Here is a 26,993-nt window from a genome sequence, read left to right on the forward strand (position 1 = left end):
ATTATTAAACATTACCTGCCATTTTCAGAAGATAAAATTAAAATTCTTTGGTTTTCCAAAAGCAGTTCATGTGCTTCATCATCAAACTTGGACTTGCCAAGCTAAATGTTGTCCAATCAAGAAAATAATAGCAGATTTGAATTCCTCACACGCAAAAACATATTTTTAAGACCCTTCACTGAAGAAATTTGCAAAGATTAAGTTTGAGCCCCTAACTTCTGGAGTTAAAGGAGTTTACACCTTGTGCATTTAACAGAAACTTCCCAGAAAACATTGAGCAGTTCCACCCAAAGTATTTAGAAAACGACTTGTCTGGGCCGCTCTCCTGCACTTTTATTCTGTAGCTCTGTCTTGTTCTTTCGGGTGTTGCATAATTACCACCTGTATAAAATATTACAGGGGTTATTTCTCTTTAAAATGTGCACATGGGGGGACACTGCTGGGCCCCCCTGAAAGACATGTTCCCTCCCCATTTTTCTTCAGGCCACAATATCCCTGCAACCGTTTTCTTTATTGCCTGTATGATTTTCAGACTCCCAGCAGTAGCCTCCTTTCTCTGACTTGCTTTCTTTTTCCCTTCTGGGGAAGCTTGAGGGCGGGGACCTCTCGTACTGGCAATGAGGCACAAGAGCACTTAGTGGGGTAGGAAACAGAAGAAGGCCTCTCTGCAGCCTCTCTGTTGCCCCCGTTCTGAGAAGAAATTGCCCAAACAGCCTGAGGGTTCCATTATTATTATTATTATTGTTATTATTATTATTATTAATTAAATTTTATTTATACCCCTCCCTCCCCAGCCAAGACCGGGCTCAGGGCGGCCAACACCAGTATAAAACAATTGATTGAAATACAACAAGATTAAAATACAACATTAAAATGCAGCCTCATTTCAGTAGGAACTCAATCAAAAACTTTTTGGAGGGATGAAAACATCAAGTCTTCACCAAGGCCAACTGTCCAGACTAGTCCTACGTGGGCCAGAAAAGCCAGGGAAGTCCCCAAATAGGAGTTCCATCACAGAAAAAGAAAGGAGAAAGGAAGGGGGGAGGGCGGGACGGCTATGCATGTTCTCTTTCCTTCCTCCCCCCTGCCCTCCCCCCACAACATGAGCTGACATTTTCAGGGTTCTCCTGTAGTTCGACTGCCACGGACAGACCCCGCCACCTTCCTCTCGTGCCCCCCCTCTCTTTCCGTGCGTCCTGCTGTTCTTGCAGCTCCCTCACCGCTGTTCCCATCCTCGCAGGAGACGCTTCCTTTCTCTGAGCTGGGGGAGGCGGCTGCTTCTGCAAGCCCCTTCTGTGCAGCTACTGCTTCCTCCGCCCAGCTCTATCCAGGGAGGACAGAGGTAATGCTATGTGGCTGCCCGTCTGCATGCCTGCCTGCCTCTGAGCTGCTTCCCCGCTTGTTGCATGCGCTGCAACATCTCCTCCCTGCTTGGCTTGGCTGTGCCCATCCGTGGCTGGACTTTGCAGCGTGCCTTAGATCTGTGGGCAGGTGTTTCAACCCAGACGTGACTCTGGAATACATCACTTCTTCCCTCCGATCCACATGCACACAAACACTCCTGCCTGCTGACTTTCCCTGCTCTTCGCTAGTGTGATGTCTGCTCCCCACGGATCCCAAGAACACTGCTCTGCATTGAGCAGTGGGCACCAGTGTTCCTGGCTTTGGCAGAGGCACTCACAATATGGCCTCACTTGGGCAAGGGGTAACAGCTCAGAGCAGGATGCTCTACTGTGGGTAGCTCTTGCAGGTAGATGCCACCTGGCACGGCTGTGGGCCACAGGCCACAGGTTAGGCCCTTCGCAGGTTGCCATGCTTGTGTGTGTGTGTGTGTGTTTGTGTGACATTGCTCCCTTGGCTCAGTGCCCCAATCCCTCTCTGATTTTCCTCCTCCTCCTCCTCCTCTCTGCCTGGCTGCTTCTAGGAGTACGTGAGACTTTCTGACGTTTTCCCATTTTGCGGCTGTGGGCCAGATGCTAGCGCCGCACCTGCCGTCCCCTCACCTGCGCCCCCACTGTCCTATGAGGTACCTGCCTTTCCGGTCCCATTGCTGGGGCTGGTGCAACAGTACATGCAGCCAAGGGAGATGTCTAGGGGCAGGTGGGAAAGGGGGTACATCCATATTCCATGCTAGCTCCCAACAAGAAGGAGCCTACTCTAGCCTAGCCCACTCTTTGCGGGGTCCCTAGCGTAGCCTCCTCCACAAAAAGACTGCTGTGGGGGAGGCTGGTGTTCTCCCCATATGCCTCCCCCTCAGCTTCCTCCCCCCCCCCCCGCATTCTCCTCCGGCTTTGTGCACTCCCGGACTGCTTGCAGCCTGCCTCTCACTCTTTGCCTTTTCCTTCCTGCCCAGTACGTGACAACTGACCAGCTGGCAGTGATTCTGGGCAGCGTCAGGTCGGCTGTAGGGCTTGCCCACTCCCCCAGCCCCCCTGCGGCAGACTCCGCTGCTACTGCCCTGCCGGCGGCGCTGCTCTGCTCCTCCAGCTGCCCCCAGGTTTGTGCTTCTGCGGCAACCCCCACCCCCCTTGCTACCTTCTCCCTCCCTCCATCGCTTCCTTTGGGGTAGGCGGGCTGCCCTGCACACCGTGGCAAGGCACTGGGGCAGGGGTGGAGGAGTGGGGGGGGCCTTGATTTATAACTCTGTGTGTTTGTCTGTCAGTTGGGGGCAGTGGGAGAGAGAGGGAGGATTCTTTTGGCCTTGAGGTGTATTTACTTAGAATACTTACCGTATTTTTCGCTCCATAAGACACACTTTTTCCCTCCTAAAAAGTAAGGGGAAATGTGCCCGTGTCTTATGGAGCAAATGCAGGTGGGAGGCAGGCGGGAAAAGCCCCCAAGAGCCACACACCCTTTAAAGGGTGGCTTTTGTGGGAGGTGGGGGAAGGGACAGAGGGCAGCCCCTCAGTCCCTTCCCCCACCTCCCAGAAAAGCCCCCAAGAGCCGCACTCCCTTTCACGAGCCGTGTGGGTGGGTGTGCAGCTCTTTGGGGCTTCTCCCTCCTGGGGAAAAGCCTGCAAGTGCCATACATACGCTCTACGCGGCTCGTGAAAGGGAGCGCTGAGCAGAGCCTGGGATGCAGACAGGCTCTGCTCAGCGCTCCCTTTAAAAACTTTTTCCCCCTTGCATTCCCCCTCTAAAAACTAGGTGCGTCTTATGGAGCGAAAAATACAGTATATCCTGCTGCTCAGGGAGTTCTCCTTTAGAAGAATAAGGTGCAAGAGAGCCAGACCCACACATCTCTGCAGGGTGGGCAGGGGCTGGTGCCTAACATCTGTCTGGCCTGCGTGCTGTTGCTTTTCGGCCAGCTGCCTGTCCGAGTCTTTCACGCTGTCTCCTTCCTCTCTCTCTTGCCCTCCTTCGCCACCACCCTCTGCCCGTCACCCTCAGAGAGAGCCGTGGTGGGCAGAGAGCACAGTGCGGCTGCCACTTTTCGCCCAGGACCTCCCAGCTGGCTTTGAGGCTGAAGCAGGCCCCCCTGCTGCTTGTCTCTCCTCCTCCTCCCCTACTCCTCCTCCTCTGCCTGCTAAAGCTCACTCGTCTCCAGACCCGCGACAGGTAACAAACCGTCCCCGGATGAGGTGCTGCTGTGCCCCTTGGAGGCCCTCCCCTCACGTCCCACGTGGGCACAAGCCACGCCCTCTTTGCAAAACCTCTTTCCCTCCTGCAGGTCTATCGCTCCAAGATGGACGGTGGCTCCAGCAGCTTGGCTTGGCCCAAAGGGGGCAGCTCCTCCTCGCAGCTCAACGTGGCCACTCTGGGACGCAGCCCCTCACCCAAGGTACAGTGGGACAGCGGGCGAGGTGGGGGGGGGGAGCCTCGCCAGCAGCCCTGTTTAGGGAAGCTTTGAATGTTTAATAGGTTATTGTATTTTAGTGTTCTGTTGGAAGCCGCCCAGAGTGGCTGGGGAAACCCAGCCAGATGGGCGGGGTATAAATAAATTGTTGTTGTTGTTGTTATTTATTTGCCCCTAAGCCCCTTACTCAGGCCCTTCTCCCTCTTGCATCCCTTGAGGTCCCTCATTCCACTTGCACGCCAAGCTGGGTCTTGTGAGTATCTCCAGAAAACCCTCCTCTCCCCCCCCCCCCAGCAGCAACTGCCGCCCCCCCAAAGATCTGGCCAATTTGACTGATGGAGCTGAGGAACAGGTATCAGTGGAGCACAGCACCCCTTCCTCAGTCAGTGAGCATTTGTCAGGGACTGGGCAGATGAGGAATGATGGAAACCGCCTCCAGAGAAGAGGGAGACAGTTCAGGATTACAAGAGGGGTTTGAGGGAGATCACAGTTCAGAGGCAGGTGGAAGCTGGAAGCTGGAAAATAATGGGAGAAGAGGAGGAGGAGGAAGGGGAAGAAGCAGAACTAGGGGAGAGAAAGCTGACAGACTCAGTGTATTTAGAAAGTATTCCAGACCCCCCTTCTCCCAGAACCCGGTGGGCATTGGAAGTAGGAGAGCAGAGAGCTCAGAGGCAGAAGGCACAGCTCATTCACCGTGGGCATAATGGGAGAGACGGAGGGGGTGGGGTTTCACTCGGAGCAACACCATTACTCAAAGAAGCCGCATTTCTAATCCTCTCTCTGTGAATACTGAATAAAAAGCATTGGTAAGAACTTCCTTGTCTTATCCATTCCTGGCAACCTACCGTGTGGGGTTGGTTCCTCTGAAGCCTGACAGCATAGCACCCTGCTCTAGGGGCAGCTGGGACTGAGAGGTTTGGCTTCCAAACTGCTTCTCTCCCGCAGAACTCCCTGTCCCCACAAAACGGCACCGGCAGCCTCCCTCGGAATCTGGCCAGCACCCTGCAGGATATCGAGAGCAAGCGCCAACTGGCCCTTCAGCAAAAGGGTGGGTGCTGGGGAGCGGGAGAGAGTGGTTTGGGGTGGGGTGGGGGGCAGGAGAATGTCTGCAGCCCAGCCAGCTCCATTGCTTGCTGGTCTGATGTTGGGAGGGGGTGGTGGTTTGGGCATCTCTGCCCCAGATTGGGGCATGTGGGTGTCTTCCTGGCGTAGGAATGCCTTCAGGGACTGACGGGAGGGCGCTGAGCTGCTGCCCCCGGCGCTCAGCCTGCTTTTGTCCTGGGCATCTCTGCAGGCCAGCAGGTGATTGAGGAGCAGCGGAGGCGCTTGGCCGACCTGAAGCAGAAAGCGGCGGCCGAGGCTCAGTCCCAGTGGGAGGCCCTGCATGGGCAGCCCCTTCCCCCTTCTCCGTACTCCCCCCTCATCCACCACTCCATCCTCCATCACCACCCACCGGGGGGCCTGGGCCTGCGCGCCAACGAAGACGGGGAGCGTGCCTACGACACCCTCAGCCTGGAGAGCTCCGACAGCCTCGACACCAACCTGTCCACGAGCGGCAACTCCGCCTGCTCCCCGGACAACGTCTCCAGGTACAGCGGGACAACAGCCGCCGTCCCTGAGGCCCGGGAGAGCAGCTCAGCCCCTGCCCTGCTTAGGGAAGGAGGAGGACACTCTCTTCCTCTTCCTCTCTTGTGGATCGAGAGGCAACCCTGGGCTTGGCTGCCTTCTCTGCCCCTACTACTCCCCTCTCCCCATTCCCCCGCCCTCCAAATATCTCTATCAGCTTCTCCTGGGCTGAAGGCAGAGCTCCCTGCAGGGAGGCAGAAACAGAGCTGCCCTCTGGCCCTCCCCACAAGCAGTGAGTATTCCCTCCGACCACCATCCATCCATTTCCTCCATTTCTCGCATGGCTCTTGAGCGTTGCCTCTGCCCAGTCTGGGTGTTGCCCCGTAGCAGAGAAGCCCACTGGCATGGCTCGCCGCTGACAGCCTGGCTTTGCCTTGCAGTGCCAGCGGGGCAGATGCAGGGAAGATCGAGGAGATGGAGAAGATGCTGAAGGAAGCCCACGCGGAGAAGTCGCGCCTGATGGAATCGCGGGTGAGAGAAAAGCTGGTGGCTGAGACATCCCAGCCACCTCCCCTTATCTCTTGTATTCCCCCTACGCTCCCTCCCCTTGGTTGGGCACTGCAGCCCCTTCTGCATTTCACGTGGATGTTGGGTCTCCACCAACTAAAAATGTTCCCTCCCCCTTGGCAGGGTTTCTTATCAGCTCTCCTTTCTTGGCAAGCAGGTGAGGGATTATTTCCCTCTGGCTGATGCCAATCACATGGGCTGATTGGGGAAAATGTTGGTGCAGAGTCAAGAAGGGAAGGGAGACTGTAGCTCATTGGTAGTGCAGAAGGTCCCAGGCTCAATGCTTGATGGCATCTCCAGGTAGGGCTGGGAATGTCCCCTGCCTGAATCCCTGGAGAGCCACTGCTGGTCAGTGTAGGCAGCACTGAACCTAAATGGACCAGTCATCTCATAAGGCGACTTATGTTCCCATTAAACAGCATCCCTTTCTTCTGAACCATAAGCGCTGGAGTCTTACAGCAGACACCTCAAAAAGAGAGTAGCTCACTAGGTAGGGCTAAAGCTTGGTGCTAGAGGATCTGCTTTGCAAGCAAAAGCTCCCCAATTGCATCATCGGCATCTCCAGGTATATCTGGGGAAGATCTCCTGCCTGAATCCCTGGAGAGCTGCTGCCAGTCAGTGTAGGCAGTCCTGAGCTACATGGTCCAACGGGTCTGACTCTGCATCCCTGTATGGGTACATATGGGCAGGTGGCATCCCAGGGTGGGACAGGGCAAGGTGCTGATGTGGGATGCCCCTTGCAGGAGCAAGAGATGGAGCTGCGGCGCCAGGCCCTGGAGGACGAGCGGCGGAGGCGGGAGCAGCTGGAGCGGCGTCTGCAGGATGAGACCGCGCGGCGGCAGAAGCTCATTGAGAAGGAGGTCAAGATGCGAGAGAAGCAGTTTGCCCAGGTATGGGGGCAAGGGGCTGAGCACAGCTCCTATTCTTCTGGTCCCAGTTAGGAGAGGCAGAACAGGTGGCAGGGAGGCTTCTGCTTCGCTGCCCAGTAAATCATGCCATGTGGCTTCTCCCACTGGCCGTTGGGAAACTCCCTGGGGTTGGGGGTCTAAAAGGACAATCAGCATTTAAGAGGGGAGCCTGCCAGGATTCTTCATAGCCAGCCCTGCTGAGCCCTTCCTTCCCTCCATGGGCCTGGCCTAGTCCGGGTGCCGCCATTTTGAACGAACCGTTGCCACTCCCTGACACGGAATGAAGTTCATGCACGATCTGACCTGCTCGGTCATCAGGCACAAAAGCAAAATATGTGAAATGAGGGCATTATTGGGCTTCCAGCTAAACGGGCTTGGGGATTGCAGCTGGCTGCACTGAACAAACTTGGGCTCCCTCCTGGCTCTGGCATGCAGCTCCTCCTTCAGTGTGGCTCCCATGAGCTGGGAGCCCTGGAGGCTGCACTGGGCCCGACATGGGAACTGCCCTCTGCCCCACACAGGCCCGCCCCCTGACGCGCTACCTGCCTATCCGCAAAGAGGACTTCGACCTGCGTTCGCACATTGAATCATCTGGCCACAGCGTGGACACCTGCAGCCATGTCATCCTCTCCGAGAAGATGTGCAAAGGCTACCTGGTCAAGATGGGGGGTAAAATCAAGTCCTGGAAGAAGCGATGGTTCGTTTTTGACCGCCTGCGGCGCACTCTCTCCTACTATGCAGGTAAGCCCTGTTATTTTAAAAAAATTAAGGGGTTTGGTTTTTGCTGCCCAACTCCCCAAGGGACTGAGTCCTCTAAGTCCATGATTAGTCAGAGATTAATGGATGGAGGCAAGATCCATAGAAGGCAAGGCAGATCTTTATTTTTCTGTTGCAATGGAGTTCCCTCCCCTCCTTGCAAAGAGGTAGGAGAGACCCTGAAGAATGGTGCGCAAGCCCCTATAAAGACTTTTGAAATTGCCCACCCTGTAGCCACTCCCCAAAACATCATACATACATCACAGGAGGCAGAGGTCTCCAGCAGAAATTTGAGAGTGTTGCTTCTCTCCTGTCTGCCAGGATAATGCCTCCTTCAATGGAATTTATGGGTAGCCTAGTCATTCCTTTGAGATGGTAAACACCTTAGTTCATGAAACTCTTACACATATTGATAGTTTGCTCAGCTTAACAGACACTTGCCAGACTGTATTTGCAGGGAGGTGTAAGCCCATACAGTCCAAAGACCATTGGAAAGCTTTCCCCATTTCCTTCCTCCTTGCAGAGAAATATTTGAGGTCAATTTGAGAGAATCAAAATGGCTTCAGGATTGCTCTCCTGTACTATTTCAGACACATAGTTTATAGACTTATGTATGTGTGTTTACCTGAAACATTTATGAACATCTATTCTATATCTGAGACCTTAGAATTCTTATAACAGCCCTGCCCTCTCTTTCCTGCCCAGAATTAGCCTCACTCTTCTGACTTCCATCTTCTCTATCCTATGCAGACAAGCACGAGACGAAGCTCAAGGGCCTCATCTACTTCCAGGCCATTGAGGAGGTTTATTACGATCACTTGCGCAGCGCAGCCAAGGTGAGCGAAGCAGGGAATACAGGATCCCTTTCTGGGGGCAGCCACTTCACATGGGGGCGGGGGCTGGACTGGTAGTCAGGGTGTTGCTGGATTTAACGCAGCCATACAGCCAAGCCTCCTTCCCTCTTAGACTTACTTCCCTTCTCTCTCTGCCTCTCTCTCTCTCTCTCTCTCTCTCTCTCTCTCTCTCTCTCTCTCTCTCTCTCCCCTCCTCCTCCTCCAGAAGGGATTCTTCTCTCTCAGCCTGGCCAGTGTAGGTACCATCCTCTTTTATAGGCATGCCTGGTGGCTCCCCCTAAATGCTGCACTGCCTTGAGCATTTGAACTAACATGGCCTCCTTGTACTGGAGGGTTTCGGCTGCATTTTGACCTGAGCTCAGTGCCTGTGTGCGGAGCGGGAGACAGGATTTAACAGCGTGCCATGACTTCTCAAAATAATAATAATTAACAACAACCCTCCTGGCTGTCAGAATGGCATTGAAAAGTGTGCAGGCTGGACACTGGCTGGTATTCCCTGGTGAAGAATTCAGGTCCTCTGAACGCAGAATAAATATTAAAATGATGCAGGCTGGAGGCCAACATTCAGAGGGCCTTGCCACTGACTGCAATCGCAGCCCAGCTTCCTCTCAGCCATGTTTCATCCTGCAGTCAAACTGGCCTTGGGCGCTTCTGCTACTAACTTGAGCCATGCCTGGTGGCTGCACCCAGCCTTCAAGCCCAGCTCCTCCTCCTCCTAAGGTGCCTTTAATTCTCTCCTGTTTTTCTATTCTCTTCCAGCACCTAGCCGACTTTCTCCCTGCCCCCTTCAGTGGAGAGGTTGGTCTCAACGCTCCCTACTGTGCATTGGGGGGTGGGGGCAAGATGGGGGGGGTGTTTGTGGAAAAGCAGCCTCTGCGTAATCTTACTGGGTTCAGTGATTTTTGGTCAGGGGGTAGATAGGGCATCTCTCCGTTCCACAAGCTGGTTTCTTAACACTCCCTCTAGCTGCCCTGAGTCTCTTTCCAACTTCCTTAGTGCTAACGGAACCAATTTTGGGGGGAAAGGGGAGAGACCTTCTAGCTAGGGGCAGCTTCCACAGCCAGGTGAGCCTGTCTCTTGTCTCGGCAGAGCCCCAACCCTGCCCTCACCTTCTGCGTCAAGACTCATGACCGCCTCTACTACATGGTGGCCCCATCAGCCGAGGCCATGCGCATCTGGATGGATGTCATTGTGACAGGAGCAGAGGGCTACACGCAGTTCCTGAACTGACGGAGGGGAGGGCCAGAGGATGCCACCGTGAGCCCTGGCCTGGCTGCCTCTTCCTCTGCGAGGGAGGCAGGAAGAAACACCAGTCGGCCTCGCTTGGACTGACAAGGCCCTGCCAGGCCTCCATCACTGCCGCAGCTGTAGGAGGGCAGCCTCGTGGGGCCACCTGTGCCAAAGATCTCGCGCTACCCCAGAGGGCAGGCCCAGCTCTGCCCCATGCTCAGTTCCTGCAAAAAAGTGCTCAGGGCCCAGGTAGCAGCAGAAGACAGCTGGGGGAGACACAGGTGCCTTCTGGCGCTTAGCCCAGTTTTCTTCCTCCTGAGGACTAGCGGCATGGCCTGTGCCAGCTGCCCTATAAACCACAGGGGAGGGTGGGCTTCACCTACCACCATGTGCCTTGTTGGGGGGGAGAGTAGCATCCGACACCTGTTCCCCCTGGCTTTGTCTAGTCCAAGGCTCAGGGTAGGGTACTGGGAGCAGGCAGACCTCTCCCCACACCTTCCCCGCTGCCAGGCGAAGGTGGGATCCAGCTCAGCCTGGTCCTCTTCCCATCCTACCCTCGGCCAGAAGAGGTGGATTTCTTTTCTTTTGCCTCAGTGGTCACTTTTATACCTTGCTTTAAAAAACGACAGCAGCTCTCCTTCTGTGCCTCGGGGCTGTTGAGGTTGCTGCTGTTGGGGGGGGGGAGGACAATAAAACCTTTTATGTAACTAGAGCCTGAACATTTGCTTCTTTTCCTCCATGTAAAGTGGACCGCCAGGAGCTAACAGCAGCATCCCCCCAACTTCACCCACAGTGCGCATCATGTAGTGTTCTTAAAGGGTGGCAGGTTTGCATCTGTCCCCTGGGCAAGGGGGGCCTGTCCTGAGAGCTAAGCTCTATCCCCTCTTGGTTGCCATAGCCATGCCCAGCATTGATTTGGGCATTATTAGAAACAAGTTTGAAGTCTGCTTGTGTTTAAACAAATCCTGGAGGGATGCTGGCCAGAATCGCACCGAGGGCAGGCACTAGTTCCACAGAAACCTCTGAGCGGCCTTTCTTGGGCGGAGCAAAGGTCTCACAGTGGCAAAGGCACAGTCTCAGGCAGGACAGTGGCTGCTGCGTTAAGGCCTGGTGCTTCTGCCAGAGGCAATACCAGTACAGTGTTAAGTACTTAATTCGTTCCGGAGGTCCATTCTTAACCTGAAACTGTTCTTAACCTGAAGCACCACTTTAGCTAATGGGGCCTCCCGCTGCCCCTGTGCCGCTGCCGCGCGATTTCTGTTCTCATCCTGAAGCAAAGTTCTTAACCCGAGGTACTATTTCTGGGTTAGCGGAGTCTGTAACCTGAAGCGTATGTAACCCGAAGTACCACTGTAAGTGCCATCAAGCCTGACTTTTAGAAGTTACTGATACTCCCATTGTCATCCTCCAGGAATTAAGTCTAATCCCATTTTTAAAGCTGTCTTAAATTACTGGGTGCGTCAGTACTTGTGGGACTGAATCAGGAAGAACTTTCTGACAGCAAGCGCTGTTCAAGAGTGGGACAGACACCCTTGCGAGGTGGTGGGCTGTCCTTCCTTGGAGGTTTTTAAGCAGAGGTTGGGTGGCCATCTGCCATGGATGCTTTAGTTGAGATTCCCGCATCACAGGGGGTTGGACTAGATGGTTCCCCCTTATGATACTATGAATGCCGTAGTTTAACTAGGCCCTGTTTGAAGAAATCCTTCCTTTTGTCTGAATTGAATCTCCTGACAATCCCCTTTGTTGGGGGGCCCTCAAGTCCCAGTATTACAAGAAAATCTCCCTCTTCCCTTTTCCCACAACCCAACATAAATTTAATACCGCAGTCCTGTCCCCCTTAACTCCCCCTATGCTAGCCCCTTGGTGATTGCGGCTGTTCTCATCCAAACTTTCTCCTTCTCTACAGTGTTCTTTATTTTAAGGGAGAAATCGGAGATGTACACAGCATTGTAGCTGCTTAAAGGCAGTGCAGTGTCAAAGCTTCTGGTAGGACCAGGCAGACATGCTCTAGTTAGCCTTCCTTGGCTCCTGCCTCTTTTCCTCAAGATCTGGGAGTGATTACAAGGCACTGTCCCTAGGTCAAGCCCCTCTTTTCAGAGGCAATATACCACTTGCTGAGACACCAACGTCTAATGCAGCCTTTCCCAACCTGTGGGTCCCCATATGTTGTTGGACTACAACTCCCATCACCCCTAGCTAGCAAGGCCAGAGCTGAGGGATGATGGGAGTTGTAGTACAACAACATATGGGGACCCACAGGTTGAGAACCACTGGTCTAATGGATATTTGTGGGAAGGGACCAATGTTAAGCAACATCCAGAAGGAGGAGGAGAAGGAGGACGGTGAGTGACCTGATCTCCCAAGGCGCTGATTTAGCCATTATTGCATTTCTATTCCCAATTTTTCTCCAAGGAGCTCAAAATGGTGTACCTGGTCTTCTTCCTCATTCAATCCCCAGAACAACCCTGTGAGGGAGGTTAGGTTGAGAGGCAGTGGCTGGCCCAAGGACACCCCATGAGTGTCACAGCCATGTGGGGATTTGAACTCTGGTCCTAGTCGAACACTAACCACTGCACAACACTGCCTCGCTTCCTGTAGGCTTTGCACAAGTGGAATGTGGTGGTCAGGGCGGGTTATCGCGTGTAGAGAGATACAGAGGAGAAGCAAGCAAGTTAGCTTTATTCTCTGGCCCCAGCCATGCAGAGCACCAGCCCACCCAGACAGACATCAAAAGGACAGCCACTTTTGGTGATGGAGCCACATTCTGGGCCAGCAGCAGCCGCCACTCCTAGATCAAGGACAGAACAAGGCAGGCCCCAACGCAGAGCCAGGAGCGAAAGAGCAATGTGCCTGCAGAGGTGAGGCGGTCGCCATAGAGATGCAGGAGACGCAGAGCCAATCCATTGGTCCAACCAAACCCCTCCTGCAAAAGGAGATGGGAAGGTCAATCCAGGCTTCACAGCGGCTGCAGCCAGGTGCCCCTACTTCATCCAGCCCCATATGTGGTGGAAGCAGGCACCAGTTTATGGCTTTGATGGGGGAAAGGGCTTAATGCCTCACCTGTACTTGATACTCTCCCCCACCACCGGGTTTTCCATCGCCTTCGACATCATACTGGAGAAAAAAAGGGGGGAGTTAGGGCAGACAGGCAGGTACACAACCTCAGTAAGGTGTGTGTTAGGATGACGCTGGGTATGGAGTGTGTGGCAGGACAATCACTCCACCCAGAGCAACACGGGGAGGGTTTTCTCTTCTTGTACCCGAAGCAGGCTTGGAGGACAGCTAAGAGAGCTTGCAAACGCCTGTTCGCCAACCCCATTGGGAATAAAGGATGGCAGTGGCTAAGAGTACCAGACACGGGATTATGTGCTATGTAGCAGCAGCAAGACAAGGCTGGTCTGGGAGCACAGGGTGTGTGTGTGTGTGTCTTACCTTCTCATACATGTAGTGGTATTTCTCGTAGACAGCCAGATTCATGCTGATCCAGCGCTGTGCCAAAGTGAAGGCCAGCTTTTGTGCTCGAGGCAACGAGGACTTGGCCAGACCTGGCGAGCACAAAGTGCTGTCAGAATGCAAGCAGGGGTGGCAGCAGCCCTGCAGAGCAGCAGTGCAGCATCTTTCCCTGGGTGAGGCAAGGCTGCAACTGGCAATAGCAGACCAAGAAGGGGTGGGTGGAAACACCCCTTCTGTGCAATTGGCAGAGGGGCATATATTTGCAACACCTGGAACTAGTAAACCTCCAAAGAGAGAGCTCTGTTTTCCCTTTAGAACATTTCAGAACAGGGCTTTACCTGAGATCACCACGTCCTGGAGAGGGGCCCAGGCATTTGGCAGGTCCCACTGCTGCTGTGTTCGAACCAGAGAGGTGGGCACACCGTGGGGATAGGAGAGCGCTGAACTCGACTGCGGGCACAAACACACTGTGTGGTTCAGAGGCAGTTTTAGGGCAGTGCAACCCGTTTGGCCACACTGCAGGGGGCACCTCAACAATGCTATAGAGTGGAGCAAAAAAGCGGTGTGTGTGCCAAATTTCGGCATTGCACAGGGCACCATTTTAATAATTGAGAGCCCAAAGTCTGCCACTGTGTGTCTGGAGCAACAATGAGCAGAAGGGCACCTTCAGGAATCAGGACAGAAGGGACCAGTGGCCTGGACAGAGGGTGAGGCTGGTGTAGCAGAGGGTGCCATGGGGTCGCCCATGCAACACAGCGCATAGAGTTGGGCAAGTGCAAATCACAGGTACTGTAGGGAGGTAGAAGTAGCAGGTGAAATTTAGCGTATTGTTTTATTATATATGTATACCACCTATACCCGCAGGTCTCAGGACGGTTACAATATAAAATCACAAAATACATAACAAAAACACCCACACACCCACATCTTCAGTGGGCATTGGATGTCACTTTAAAGTAGCATTTTTGCCTGGCACCTAATGGTGTCTCATGTAGGTGTCAGCTGAACTTCCCTGGGGAGAGGTACAGTTGGTAGCTGCCTGACCAGGGACTTGGTGCAGGTTTTCCACAAAGCCTTCCTTTAAAGGAGAAGGCCTCCCGGTTTCCCTGGCAGTTCATTCCACCACTGCTCTTTCTGGTCAGAAGTTCTTGCTCAACATGCCTCCTGTTGAAAACCCAGAGGGCTTCTCTCCCACTAAAATTGGCAAAGCGCTTGGAAGGCTTATTTCAACAGTGCTCCACTCACTGGTGGAGGAACGGGAGTGTGGAGGGAGCAGACCGCCCCCAGTACCGCTATTCCGGTAGGGTGCCATCGTGGCAGCCCCCGCCCCCGGACACGCACCACCAGGTGCCACGCCCCCCTCCAGAAGGCATGTCACGCCCTCAGGGGTGCCAGCCACGCCCCCGCCTGCTCTCTGCCCCCAGTAGCGGTGCATGCAGCTTCGCCACTGGCTCCACTCTCCTTCCTGCACGCCTGCTCTGGCAGATTTCCTTTGAAGCCTGCCTTAAACTCCAAAGTGCCCCCAAGAGCACCCAGGAATCCATCTGGGTGAAGAGAAGGGTGCCCACATTCCCCAGCTCTTGGAACTGTTCCCAATTCCCTCCAGCTAGCTGGAGAGGTCCCAGCCTCCACCTCTGATACTCCCCTCTCCCCAGCCCAGTCGCACCTCCCTACGTCTGCTTACCTCCAGGTAGCGAAGGGCTTTCTCAGAAGTGGCCACATCCACCCCACATTCCATCCACAGGGGCATGAGGTTGGTTGGATAGAAAGCCTCGTTGTGCCTCTCGTGTTGTAGGTTGTAGTCCAGCCAGACTTCAGTACTGTTGCTCCAGAGGACAGAACGGATGGCAGCCACCCGTTGCTCGTGAGCAGCCTGGAACAAGTTGGCCTTCTCGTTGTTCCCTGGAGAGGCAACAGCAGCCTCAATTTATGCAGCTCCAAAAAACCTCTGTCCTGTAAGCTCAGCTTCCGATTAATCCAGGGTGGATCCTCTCTCCCCAGCTGGCTAGACCTCCTTTCCCCAGCATCACACAGGGATGCCAGCTCACCTCTGCCAAGGTGGCACTCACAGCAGCTGTGCAACACCAACTGCAGAGGTGGACTACAAGGTTCCCCCTGACTATGCAGCTGTGTCATCCTGTGCCTGGGAGCCAGTCCAAGAAACCATATGCTCTGCACCCACCAGGGATGTGGGCTGCACCATTCAAGACCCCTGCAGCCACATACCCCATAACTTTAAGCATGACATTCAGGAATGACAGAAGTCATCCCAGCTTCTCATTGGATCCCGAGGTGTCCTGGTTTGGCTCCCACAAACCTGCCACCTCAAAAGATACACATCCCAATTTTCCTCTGCGGCGTGTTGGAGGCTATGTCCTCATTGGGCTCCCAGGGGATACCTCATCTCAGATGTCTCACCCAGAACCCCATAGAATGTGGCCAGAAGCTGTTCCACCCTGCAAAGGATGGCGTTCAAGTCCACTGGCACGATGGCACTGGTTTTGGTGTCTTTCAGAGAGGCCTCAAGCAGGGATGACTCCGGGAGGAACCAACGAGAGGAGAAATCCCAGCCTGACTCAGCCGCACTCTTCAGCTCAGCCCAGAGGATTTCCCGGGCTCCTGTGTAAAGAAACAGGACAGGAGAAGAAAAAAGGTAATCAACGAGGCAGGGCAGGGAGAACCACCCCAATGTGCCGTGCACTGCCTTCAGTATCCCAAATAAGGCCTAGATCAGGGGTCTGCAACCTTTAAGACAAAAAGAGCCACTTGGACCTGTTTCTGAAGGAAAAAAAACTGGGAGCCGCAAAACCATTGCAACATTTAAAACAAATATATCTCCGGAGCCGCGATCTGACAGCGGGCGGGAAGGTGACGTCGGGGCGGTGCGTGACTAACGCATGCACCGCCCCCATGCGACGTCACAGCCAGTACAGCGCCCGCCACAGTGGAGAGTGTCGGGGCGCACAATGCGCCTCCTCCCCTCGCTAGTATCCGCCCCGGAGCCGCGGCAAAGGTGTAAAAGAGCCACATGCGGCTCCGGAGCCGCGGGTTGCAGACCCCTGGCCTAGAAGGAGCTCTCCTGTTGTCTCCCCCTGGCTTACAAGGCCAAGCAACACCCCACCAGGTCATGAGGGAAATCCCTGGGACCCTGTTGGCTGGCTGGGGAGCATGAAACCCTCCTCTGCCCACAGGCTCAGCTCTGGGTCCAACCTAGAAAGCAGCCCTACAGGGATGCAAAGGGTGGAAGCTTGCAGGGCTAGTTACCTTCATCTAAGCCAGCAGCAGTTTCCACATCCTTCATGTAGGACTCTGGTCTGGGAGGAGGAGGAGGAGGGTGAAATAATGTGGATTTAGTGAGAATTCAGTTCTTAGAAGCCCATCGCCACCTCAGAAGATGGGCATGTGACTGCCCAACCAATTCCAAATGTGATGCATTGCACACCTCACCTGGGCCCCCCAACTTGGACATTGTAACGGTTCAAGGTGTATTCCTTGCCCCCAAAGGAGACATTGACAGCCCGATGATCTTGCCAAAACTGGTACTCAGCCTCAAGGAGACGAAGATTGTTCCTGAGGTAGGGGGGAAAGAGCCAGAAAGAGCAACTGGGCACAATTGGCAGGGTATGTCCCGGCTGGGAAAGTTCCTAGAGCAAACCTTTTCAGCAGGGGGCCGGTCCACTGTCCCTCAGACCTTGTGGGGGGCCGGACTATATTTTGAAAAAAATTAATAATGAACAAATTCCTATGCCCCACAAATAACCCAGAGATGCATTTTAAATAAAAGGACACATTCTACTCATGTAAAAACACGCTGATTCCTGGACCGTTCGTGGCCCGGATTTAAAAAGTGATTGGGCCGGATCCGGCCCCCGGGCCTTAGTTTGCCTGCCCATGTCCTAGAGGCATCAGAAAGGCACTTGGAAGCCACATTTGAGCACAGAGGCTGAAACAGGTGGAAGAAGATGGACACCTTTCTGTCCTTCTCATGTCACCAGCTCCATTCCTACTTGAGCAGGCAGTCCAACACCTGCCCACACCCAGCATCTCAATATTATTATTATTATTATTATTATTATTATTATTATTATTATTATTATTAATAATAATTTTTATTTATACCCCGCCCTCCCCAGCCAAGGCCAGGCTCAGAGCGGCTTACAAGCAATAATAAAAACAAGTTGAATGATTACAACTTAAAAACAAGATTAAAATACATTAAAATATTGAAACATTAAAATATTAAAATTCAGTCTCATCACAGGAGGAGAAAGGAAAAAGGAAAGAGGAGGAAGGGATCAAGTTGATTCCAAGGCAAAGGCCAGGTGGAACAACTCTGTCTTACAGGCCCTGTGGAAAGAAATTAGATCCTGCAGGGCCCTGGTCTCATGAGGCAGAGCGTTTCACCAGGCGGAGCCAGTGTTGAAAAGGCCCTGGCTCTGGTTGAAGCTAATCTAACTTCCTTAGGGCCCAGGACCACTAGGGTGTTGCTATTTATGGACCTTGAGGCACTCCATGGGGCATACCGGGAGAGGCGGTCCCGTAGGTACGAGGGTCCTAGGCCATGAAGGGCTTTAAAGGTCAAAAGCAGCACCTTAAATCTGACCCTGTACTCCACCGGTAGCCAATGCAGCTGGAAAAGCACTGGGTGAATATGCTCCCATGGCAGAGACCCCGTGAGGAGCCTCGCTGCAGCATTCTGCACCCGCTGGAGTTTCTGGGACAGCTTCAAGGGCAGCCCCGCGTAGAGCGGGGGAAGAAGCAGAAGAGGAAGCACCAGCACAAAACTGCCCCCCCCCCATGGCCCCTGCAAAAAAGAAGGATGGGGACTGGAGAGAACCAGGGCTCTTACCTCAAAAAGTCGGTGTCATTTGTGTGTTTCCAGTAACTCTCCACCATCAGGGTGAGAAAGGGGGGCTGACTTCGGCGCTCATAGTAGACCCTTCCCCCATTTGGGATGTGGCCCAATCTGTCATCGGGAAGCAAAATTGGATCAGGAGTGTGTATGGCAGCTTGCGCCAATGAAGCGTGCGCACACAGTGTGCTGATGGGGTATGTGTTTCCCTTCCATTTCCAAAGATAAGCCCAAACACTTCTGTCTGGCCATTCGTTCCCCCTTCTCATCCCTTCGGGAGATAGCCAGAGCAGAAGGAAGAGACCCGCCCCGTCACCCCAGGAGAATCTCACTTGTCCACAAGGTAGAGGAAATTCTCAATCATGCCTTTGGCTGTGGCCGTCATATTGGAGAGCAGCAGCCCTTCAATGACCCAGAAGGAATCCCTGCAGGAAAAGACCAGGGTTCTAGAGGAAGGCAGTAGCAAATAGACTGAAAAGAAGCTGCCAGGCATGGGAAGACGCCCCTCCCGCCAAATCCTTGACTCTACACGGTTCTCACCAGTAGTAATATTCAATGAATCTCCCACCAGGCACAATCAGTGGGTTTGGCACGTAGATCAGGGAGTGACGGTCAGGGCTAGTTTTGACTTCTGGTTTCATCTGAAAGGCAAAGGTTTTTCATTTATTTATTTATTATTAATGTTGCAATACATATATGAAATCTTTACATGATGATACATATACATTACATTCGTAAATTCACATTTTCACATTTCATTATGTACCAGCATTTATCCATTTCTTATTTCTTGCCCTGTGTCTTCCCTCCACCCATGCGTGACTTCCTTGTTATTATTTTATAACTTTATTATTGAGATTGTAATTTTGTATCTTAATAATTAAACATTCAGTCTTATATATCTGCTTAGCTTAACTTGACTTAGCTTTGTGAAATCAGTCTATACATATCAATAAATTATCGTTGGAGCATGTTTTGGCTATGTGTTCTTCTACACATTTCCATTCCTGTTTGAGATTTTGATTAGATTGCATTCTAATTGTAGCCGTCATTTTTGCTAATTCAATCATTTCAAAAAATTTATGTAGCCAATCTTTCAATGTTGGTACTTCTGATTTCCAATTTTTTGCAATCAATAACCTTGCGGCGGCTGTTGCATATAAAAAGATTCTCTTCATGTCTTTGGGGATTTCATTTGTTATAATTCCTAAAAAGAATGTTTCTGGCTTCTTACCAATTGTTGTCTTAAACATTTTTTGCAGTTCCTCATGTATATTTCCCCCCAAAAAAATTATTTTATCACATCCCCACCAGACATGATATAAGGATCCCTCTGATACCTTACATCTCCAACACAGATTTGATGTTAATTTATAAATTTTAGCCAGTTTTACCACCACCAGTAAAACAGTTTTACTGTACCACCAGTAAAACATCTTCATAATGTTTTCTTTGACAGTAATGCATGTGGTGAAATTAATATCTGATTTCCAAAGTTTTTCCCAATGATCTAATGAAATCGCAAAGATTTGTCTGTCAACCTCTGCTGGGGCACAGCCAGCCCTCAGCTCTGGAGGCCCTTGGGAATTACCTGCCTGCCTAGCTGCCTCCATATGGCATTCAGATCCCGGGCCCAGGACTGCAGCTTCTTGTCCGCAATCCCCTGAAGAAGCGGGGGGCTAGAAAGAGAGCAAAGAGAGTGATGGGGAGGCCAGTTCAGCTGCTCAAGGGCCACATGGCAACTCCCAAAGAGAAGGCAACAATTGAGACCTTGAGGCGCTTCACGAGGCTCTCTCACCTAGTTCTCAAAACCCTGGGCAAAGGAGAAGGACGGTGCCAGGCACACCACTCAGAGATTTCCTAAGTCATGGTGGCTATGCTCTGTCAGCATGATGGGAGAGCTGCTACGCATCTGAACCCCAGTTGCTGAAAACCACAGGAGGGGAGGATGAACTTATCCTCAGGGGTCCCGTTTGTGTTTTTCCCATTGGCAGCTGGTTGACCACTGTGAGAACACGATACTGGACTAGATGAGCCCTGATCCAGAAGGGCTCTTCCTATGTTCTCGTGACAGGGTGTGGCAAGAATGGACTTCTAAACCACCTTGTTGAGGGAACACAACAGTCAGTGTGGTGTAGTGGTTAAGAGCGGTGGACTCGCAATCTGGGGAACCGGGTTCGCGTCTCCGCTCCTCCACATGCAGCTGCTGGGTGACCTTGGGCCAGTCACACTTCTCTGAAGTCTCTCAGCCCCACTCACCTCACAGAATGTTTGTTGTGGGGGAGGAAGGGAAAGGAGAATGTTAGCCGCTTTGAAACTCCTTCAGGCACTGATAAAGTGGGATATCAAATCCAAACTCCTCTTCTTTGTCTTCTTCTTAAATAAAACGTGGAGCCAAGGAAATAAAGCAAGTCCAGTTAGGGACCCAGCATTTATTTCTTCTATTGCAATGGGGCAGTGCTCAACTTAATGTGGTTAAGGTGTGTTCCCTCAAGTAATGAGCAAGGTGGCACAGAAGCCCATTCTTACCACAAGGGCGGCACCTTGTGTATGAGTCACCACCCAACTCACCTCGGAAGGTGCCAAGATGAAGAGGAGCCCCTGAGCTTAGCAACCAGGCAGGTTCGTGTTTGTGGGAGAAGAGGCAGCCCTTCTAGTACCCTGGCCCCAATACATTTAGGATTGGATAGGTCAATGCCAACATTTTGAACAGAACCCAGAAAGGACTTAGAAGCCAGTGTGACTGTTGAAGACCTGGTAGTCCCACTTAATAGTTGTGCTGCTACATTTTACAGCGAAGTTTCTCAAGAGTCCTAGATATCAGCTCCACATAAGAGCACGTTGTAATGCTCTGAAACACCTCACAGTCTGAAAGGCACAGAACAGGAGCACACAGCGCCCAGCCCCAGCTCTTTTGCTCCCCGAAACCCGCCCCCAAGCTGTGCTGGGAGTGTTGGGAGGACCGCTCCCTTTTCTGCCAACTCCATCCGGCCTAGGGGGCGGGGCCTGCACTCATCGCCACAGCATAAGAGGCCTGGGAGAGGCCTCCGGGACACGACTGCTGGTGCTGCTGCTTGCGTGAGTGTTGGGAGGACCGCTCCCTTTCTGCCAACTCCATCTGGCCTAGGGGGCGGGGCCTGCACTCATCGCCACAGCATAAGAGGCCTGAGAGAGGCCTCCGGGACACGACTGCTGTTGCTGCTTCGTGAGTGCTGGGAAGACCGCTCCCTCTCCTGCCAACTCCATCCGGCCTAGGGGGCGGGGCCTGCACTACCATCACAGTTTAGAGGACAGAGCAGCTACCGGCAGCAATGGACAAAATAGTTTTAAATGTTTTAATTGCTTTTAATTTGCAGCACCTTAAATGGGGGTTGTTGTTTTTTATAATATTATATTATTTCATTATCTGCTGCAAATGTTAAAGATGTTTTTATATATTTTAAGGTGTTTTAAAGGTGCTTTTATTGTTTACTTTGTTGTACCACCGTGAATGGTGGTTTTTATTTATGTATTTTTGTTTGTTCCATTTTGTTTTGTTTTGGGGGGTGGACACTGAGTGGGGCGGGGATTGGTTTTGTTTGGGCATAATTGTTTTGGTTGTTTTGTTTTCTATTTGTAAATGGAGGTTAGTATGAGGCTTGGGATTGCGACCGTGGAGGGGCGAGGGAGGTATGGCGGTGGGGGCAGATGTTATAGGCGAAGGGGATCGAGATATGGATATGCTCGTACCCCTTCCAATCTGCGCCCCATCCCGAGAGACGAGGGTAGGGTGAGCAAGGATTACTCACCTCCTTCACTGGTGTTGTGCAATGCCAGGTCTATAGGCAACAAAACTGCTACCCTGCGAGATTTCTTTATCTCGCAGGGAGTTGACCTGGCTTGTGTGACGGAGACCTGGGTGCGCGAAGGGGTAACTGTTACCTTACGAGAGATGGCGCCCCCGGGTTTCTCCGTCCTCCACCAGTCACGGACTGTGGGCCGGGGGGGAGGGGTGGCAGTATTAATCCGGGAAGATTGTTCTTTCAGGGCTCTACCATCGCCATCGATCCCCGGCATTGAATGTGTTGGCCTAGTGTGGGGCTCCGAGGAGAGCTTGGCTGTCTGGCTGGTGTACCGGCCACCTAGCGCACCAGCAGCCACCCTGTCAGGCCTGCTGGAGGCGGTGGCCGGCTGGGCCTTGGAGTTCCCTAACCTATTGGTATTGGGAGACTTCAACTTCCACGCTGATGCCACTCCCTCCTCACAGGCTCTGGACCTGGTGTCTTCCATGGCGACACTAGGGCTCTCCCAGTTTGTTTCGGGCCCCACACATCAAGCAGGCCACACGCTGGATTTGATCTTTGGCGCCGGTTTAGATGTGATCATGTCTCCTTCGATGAAGGTGCCATGGTCTGATCACTACGCTCTGAAAGCCAGGATTGACTTTCCACCCCCACCCTGCTTAGGTGGCGAGCCGATTTGGGCTCGCCCGCGGAGGCTGATGGACCCGGATAGATTCCGTCAAGCCTTGCGGGACCTTGCTCCCCCTGGCGACTCATTGACTGAGCTTGTTGAGGGCTGGAATACCCAGCTCCTGGCAGCCATCGATGAGATCGCACCTAAGCGCCCTCTGCGACCCCGCAGAAACCGGGCTCCCTGGTTTACCGAGGAGCTTCGGAAAATGAAGCGGGACCTCAGACGGCTAGAGCGAGTATGGCGGGGTGCCCGTGACGGAGCCTCAAGAACATCTTATAGGGTTTTTATGAAAACCTATGAGATGGCAGTGAAGGCTGCTAAGAAGTCTTACTTCTCGGCCTCCATTGCATCCGCTAGCTCTCGCCCGGCGCAATTATTTAGTATAATCCGGTCTTTAACGTCCCTTGAAGGACAGCCAAATTTAAATAACAATCTGACACACAGCTGTGAGGCATTTGCGAGCTTTTTTGCGGAGAAGGTCCTGTTGCTCCGCCATGACCTCCCTGCCAATTTGGATACAATAAAGGAACTGGAGGCCCCTCGACTGTCCTCGGGTCCAGTATTGGACCACTTTGACCGGATATCTCCAGCCGATGTGGACAGATTCCTCCAAGCTGGAAAGCCCACCACCTGTCCTCTTGACCCGTGCCCGTCATGGCTGATTAGAGCGTGTCCAGACGAGGTGCGGGGCCCCCTGGGGGATATCATCAATTTGTCCCTTGGCACCGGGATATTCCCAGGGGAACTGAAGGAGGCGGTGGTGCGTCCGCTCTTAAAGAAAACATCATTAGATCCCTCAGATCTATCCAATTACCGCCCGGTCTCGAATCTTCCATTCCTGGGTAAGGTGATTGAGAGAGCGGTTGCTGAACAGCTTGGTAGGTTTCTGGATGAAACATCTGCTCTGGACCCATTCCAGTCCGGCTTCCGCGCTGGTCATGGGACCGAGACGGCTCTGGTCGCCCTAACAGATGATCTCCGCAGGCAGCTGGATCGAGGCGGGTCAGGGCTGCTGATTCTTCTAGATCTGTCAGCAGCCTTTGACATGGTCGATCACGAACTCCTGGACCACCGCCTTGCCGACGTGGGGATCCAGGGCACAGTCCTTCAATGGCTGCGCTCGTTTCTCTCTGGTCGGGGACAGAGGGTGGCGCTTGGGGGGGAATTGTCATCACGCCACTCCTTGGTGTGTGGAGTGCCTCAGGGTGCAATTCTCTCCCCGATGCTTTTTAACATCTTTATGCGCCCCCTCGCCCAGCTTGTCCGGAGTTTTGGGCTGGGTTGCCATCAGTATGCTGATGACACCCAACTCTATCTGTTGATGGATGGCCATCCTGACTCGGCCCCAGACACACTGACCAGATGTCTGGAAGCTGTGGCTGGATGGTTACGTGGGAGCCGGTTGAAGTTAAATCCTTCGAAGACAGAGGTCCTCTGGCTGGGGCGGGACGATATGGGATCGAGGGGGCAACTCCCATCTCTTGCGGGGGTGCAATTAGTGCCAGCACCGGCCGTTAAGAGTTTGGGTGTAATCTTCGATACCTCCTTCTCTATGGAGTCGCAGATTACAGCTATAACAAAGGCGGCATTTTTTCATCTCCGCCAAGCTAAGCAGTTGGCCCCTTATCTCTCTCGTCCTGACCTAGCCACTGTGATCCATGCGACGGTCACCTCCAGACTGGATTATTGTAACTCGCTCTACGTGGGGCTGCCCTTGAGACTGACCCAGAAACTCCAGCGGGTGCAGAATGCCGCGGCGAGACTCCTTATGGGGTCTTCGCTGCGAGAGCACATTCATCCGGTATTATACCAGCTGCACTGGCTCCCGGTGGAGTACAGGATCAGGTTTAAGGTGCTGGTTTTAACCTTTAAAGCCCTATACGGCCTAGGACCCTCGTACCTACGGGACCGCCTCTCCTGGTATGCCCCACAGAGAAACCTACGGTCTGCAAATAATAACATCCTCAAGGTCCCAGGCCTCAGAGAGGTTAGGCTGGCCTCAACTAGAGCCAGGGCCTTCTCGGCTGCAGCTCCAAACTGGTGGAATGCTCTGTCAAAAGAGACTAGGGCCCTGCGGGACCTGACATCTTTCCGCAGGGCCTGCAAGACAGAGTTGTTCCGCCAGGCCTTTGGTCAGGGCGCAGCCTGACTCCCTCCTCTGGCAACCTGCACATAATTCTGCTTAATTGGTTGCCATCAATTTGATTTAATTAATTTTTATAATGAAATATTTTAGATTGTGTGATTATTTGACTGATTATTTGATTGTTGTTAGCCGCCCTGAGCCCGGCTTTGGCTGGGGAGGGCGGGATATAAATAAAATTTATTATTATTATTATTATTATGCTGATAGAGAGAGGAAGTGGGTAGAGGTGGTCAACACTGAGCAACAGAGCCCTACCTGTCTGTCCAGTCTGGAGGTTCCCAGTTCTCAAGCTCCTGCCCTCGTGGGGAAAAGTTTTCATCTACAAATACTTTCAGCTGCTCTTGGGACAAGTCCCTGCCAGGCGTCTCGTTCACCAACTTCTGGAATCGCTCTAGAACCACCTCTGTGAAGGGAAGAGATATCACAGCAAAGACCAGGCCTTGTCTAGACTCAGGGTATAGGAGATAAGGATGGTTCTAGCAAGCCCCAGCCTTCGATCCCCAAGAAGTCTAACCTCACAGCACCAGCACATTTCTTGCCATGTGAACAAGCAGCAAATTAGGCCACTCCAACAGAGGTTGGGTGGCTGTCCCCCAAGACCGCCACACCATTCAGGAGATGACAGGTTCCACCTGCAAGCTTGTCTTGTTGTCATTCCGGGTGTTATCCAAAGCTGGCACATTCCAAACTGTGTACGTTTCAGACTTTGAAAGCTCCAGCAATTTGCCTTGACTTGTTACAGAAGCCGGAAAACCTGGTATTCGGTAAGCCAAATAGATACACCCTTTGGGGGGAGAGGCTCTGGCCTCAGCGAGAAGAGGGCTGGGGAAATAATGAGGGTCCTGCATCTCCCCATTGGGTGGAGGGTGGGGTTGACTGGGCCTTGGCCATTCACCTGGACTTTCCTTCAGCGGCATGTCCACAAAGAACTTGTCATCTGTAAAGAGCTTGGCTTGCTGGACCTGCCTCAGCAGCTCCCCGGTGCAGTAGATCTCACTGGAGGGGTGGGGAGAAAGAAGCAAGTGCAAGAGGGTCAGCAAAGACCACCACCAGCGGAATCCTTCTGTTCTAAAGGCAGTGGGGAGCGGGGAGGGAATTGCCTACCAGGCCTTGGGGTTATCCTTTCCTACAGTGAGCATGGGCTGCACATGGATCCTACAAATACACACTAATATCTTCACCCAATCAAAGTGACTTGAGAGCTGAAAGATTTTTCACAGCATACAGCTGAGGAAGAGGTGACACAATAGAAGACCAGAGGGGAGAAAACTGCAGTCATCCTGGAAAGCGAGCAGAGCAAGGCATGGAGGGGACAGAGGTTCTCCACACTCTCCCTGGCAAGTAACCAGCCAGCCACTTTGCCTGGCGCAGAACATCTGAGAACAGCAGGACAGTGTGGAACCAGTAGGGGGAGGCTCAGACCACTTGACACTCTCGCAGCCAACTTCCCTCAAGAGATGAAAGTGAGCCCTGCCTGATGCTGGCAAAGGGGCCCTTGCGGCTGCTCCTTTCATCAGATCAGCAACCATGGTTCAGAGCAAAGAGCATCTAAGCCCCCTGACTGGGGTGCCTCCTACCACCCTGGGAGAACATACTGTAACAGCACTGATAACCTCATTTATTTCCTGCTGTTCCCCCAGCAAGCAATGCAGTTCTCTCAGAGGGATTCATGGCTGAGAAGGGATCTTCCTGTATCCTAGGCCAGCACTAACCACTGCAGCACACTCGGGATCCCTTCAGTTTTAGTGCAGTGGCAAGGTCTTAAAAAATGCTCTCCTGGGTAGAACCTGAAGAAGCTCATACTCCTGCCTCCTACCCTCACCCCCGTTTCTCCATAGCCCCAGAAAACTCACTCACCTGTCACAGGGTGGTGGTAAGCTGCTTGCCACTGCCTGCTGCCCAGCAACAGCTACGCAGATACCCAGGAGCACCCACCAGGCCATCCTGGTGGAACAATTATTTGCTGTAGAGAATTGCTGCAAAGAAAGCTGTTGGACTTTACCCATGTGAAGACCAAAAAGCAACTCTGGAACCTGACCTGGGACTTATTAAGAGAATGTGTAGGTGTGGCTTGTGTACCACAGGCCAATAGCATTTGGCTATGGAAGTTGGGTGGAGCCTGCTGCAGACTGGCACCTGTGGAAGGGACTGGAGCACAGTACTCGGAACTAGGAGTCGAGTTTATGCTCCCATGGCACTCCATGTAAAGAGTAGCAGAATCTGGCGCTGACTGATCTATAAAAAGGAAGTCCTCTGTCTCTCTCCCCCCACCCCGCTCATGAATGCAGATGAAGTGCTTGCAAAGAAGGATCACTTTTACTTCTGCCTGGCTACTTCTCTTGATCTCCCCCACACAACTGGTGTTGCTCATTCCTTTATAAGGGGCACAAACACCAGGGAAGGCAGCATC

The 26,993-nt window shown here is 52.8% G+C and overlaps 2 protein-coding genes across 15 annotated transcripts in view; one reads left to right on the forward strand and one right to left on the reverse strand.

The window, feature by feature from the left end:
* The window catches only part of PHLDB1 (pleckstrin homology like domain family B member 1), a 51,140-nt gene extending 40,756 nt beyond the window's left edge, over positions 1-10,384 (forward strand). For 5 of the 14 annotated variants that reach the window (XM_081172299.1, XM_081172309.1, XM_081172305.1 and 2 more), the window contains 14 exons: positions 1,241-1,342; positions 1,925-2,026; positions 2,354-2,497; positions 3,391-3,558; positions 3,671-3,781; positions 4,742-4,844; positions 5,091-5,385; positions 5,803-5,893; positions 6,673-6,819; positions 7,359-7,578; positions 8,344-8,429; positions 8,653-8,682; positions 9,207-9,245; positions 9,537-10,384. In XM_081172299.1, coding sequence (XP_081028425.1) covers positions 1,241-1,342; positions 1,925-2,026; positions 2,354-2,497; positions 3,391-3,558; positions 3,671-3,781; positions 4,742-4,844; positions 5,091-5,385; positions 5,803-5,893; positions 6,673-6,819; positions 7,359-7,578; positions 8,344-8,429; positions 8,653-8,682; positions 9,207-9,245; positions 9,537-9,677 — 1,779 coding nt within the window. In that variant the 3' untranslated portion in view covers positions 9,678-10,384. The remainder of the gene's footprint in view (positions 1-1,240; positions 1,343-1,924; positions 2,027-2,353; positions 2,498-3,390; positions 3,559-3,670; positions 3,782-4,741; positions 4,845-5,090; positions 5,386-5,802; positions 5,894-6,672; positions 6,820-7,358; positions 7,579-8,343; positions 8,430-8,652; positions 8,683-9,206; positions 9,246-9,536) is intronic. The other 9 variants (XM_081172304.1, XM_081172303.1, XM_081172306.1 and 6 more) reach the window with 8 other exon arrangements.
* A 1,953-nt stretch (positions 10,385-12,337) lies between these two features.
* TREH (trehalase) lies at positions 12,338-26,608 on the reverse strand. Its single transcript, XM_081171508.1, has 15 exons — positions 26,441-26,608; positions 25,479-25,579; positions 24,839-24,986; positions 19,574-19,661; positions 18,523-18,623; positions 18,315-18,407; positions 17,980-18,096; positions 16,578-16,700; positions 16,395-16,444; positions 15,549-15,749; positions 14,815-15,032; positions 13,469-13,580; positions 13,110-13,222; positions 12,738-12,791; positions 12,338-12,600 (listed from the first exon to the last, which is right to left on the reverse strand). The coding sequence occupies exons 1-15, from the start codon at positions 26,587-26,589 to the stop codon at positions 12,466-12,468; spliced, it is 1,803 nt and encodes a 600-aa protein (XP_081027634.1). The 5' UTR covers positions 26,590-26,608; the 3' UTR covers positions 12,338-12,465.
* Between the last annotated feature and the right edge of the window lie 385 nt (positions 26,609-26,993).

The sequence above is a fragment of the Podarcis bocagei genome (assembly GCF_964188305.1).
Source record: "Podarcis bocagei genome assembly, chromosome: 15".
Lineage (NCBI taxonomy): Eukaryota > Metazoa > Chordata > Lepidosauria > Squamata > Lacertidae > Podarcis > Podarcis bocagei.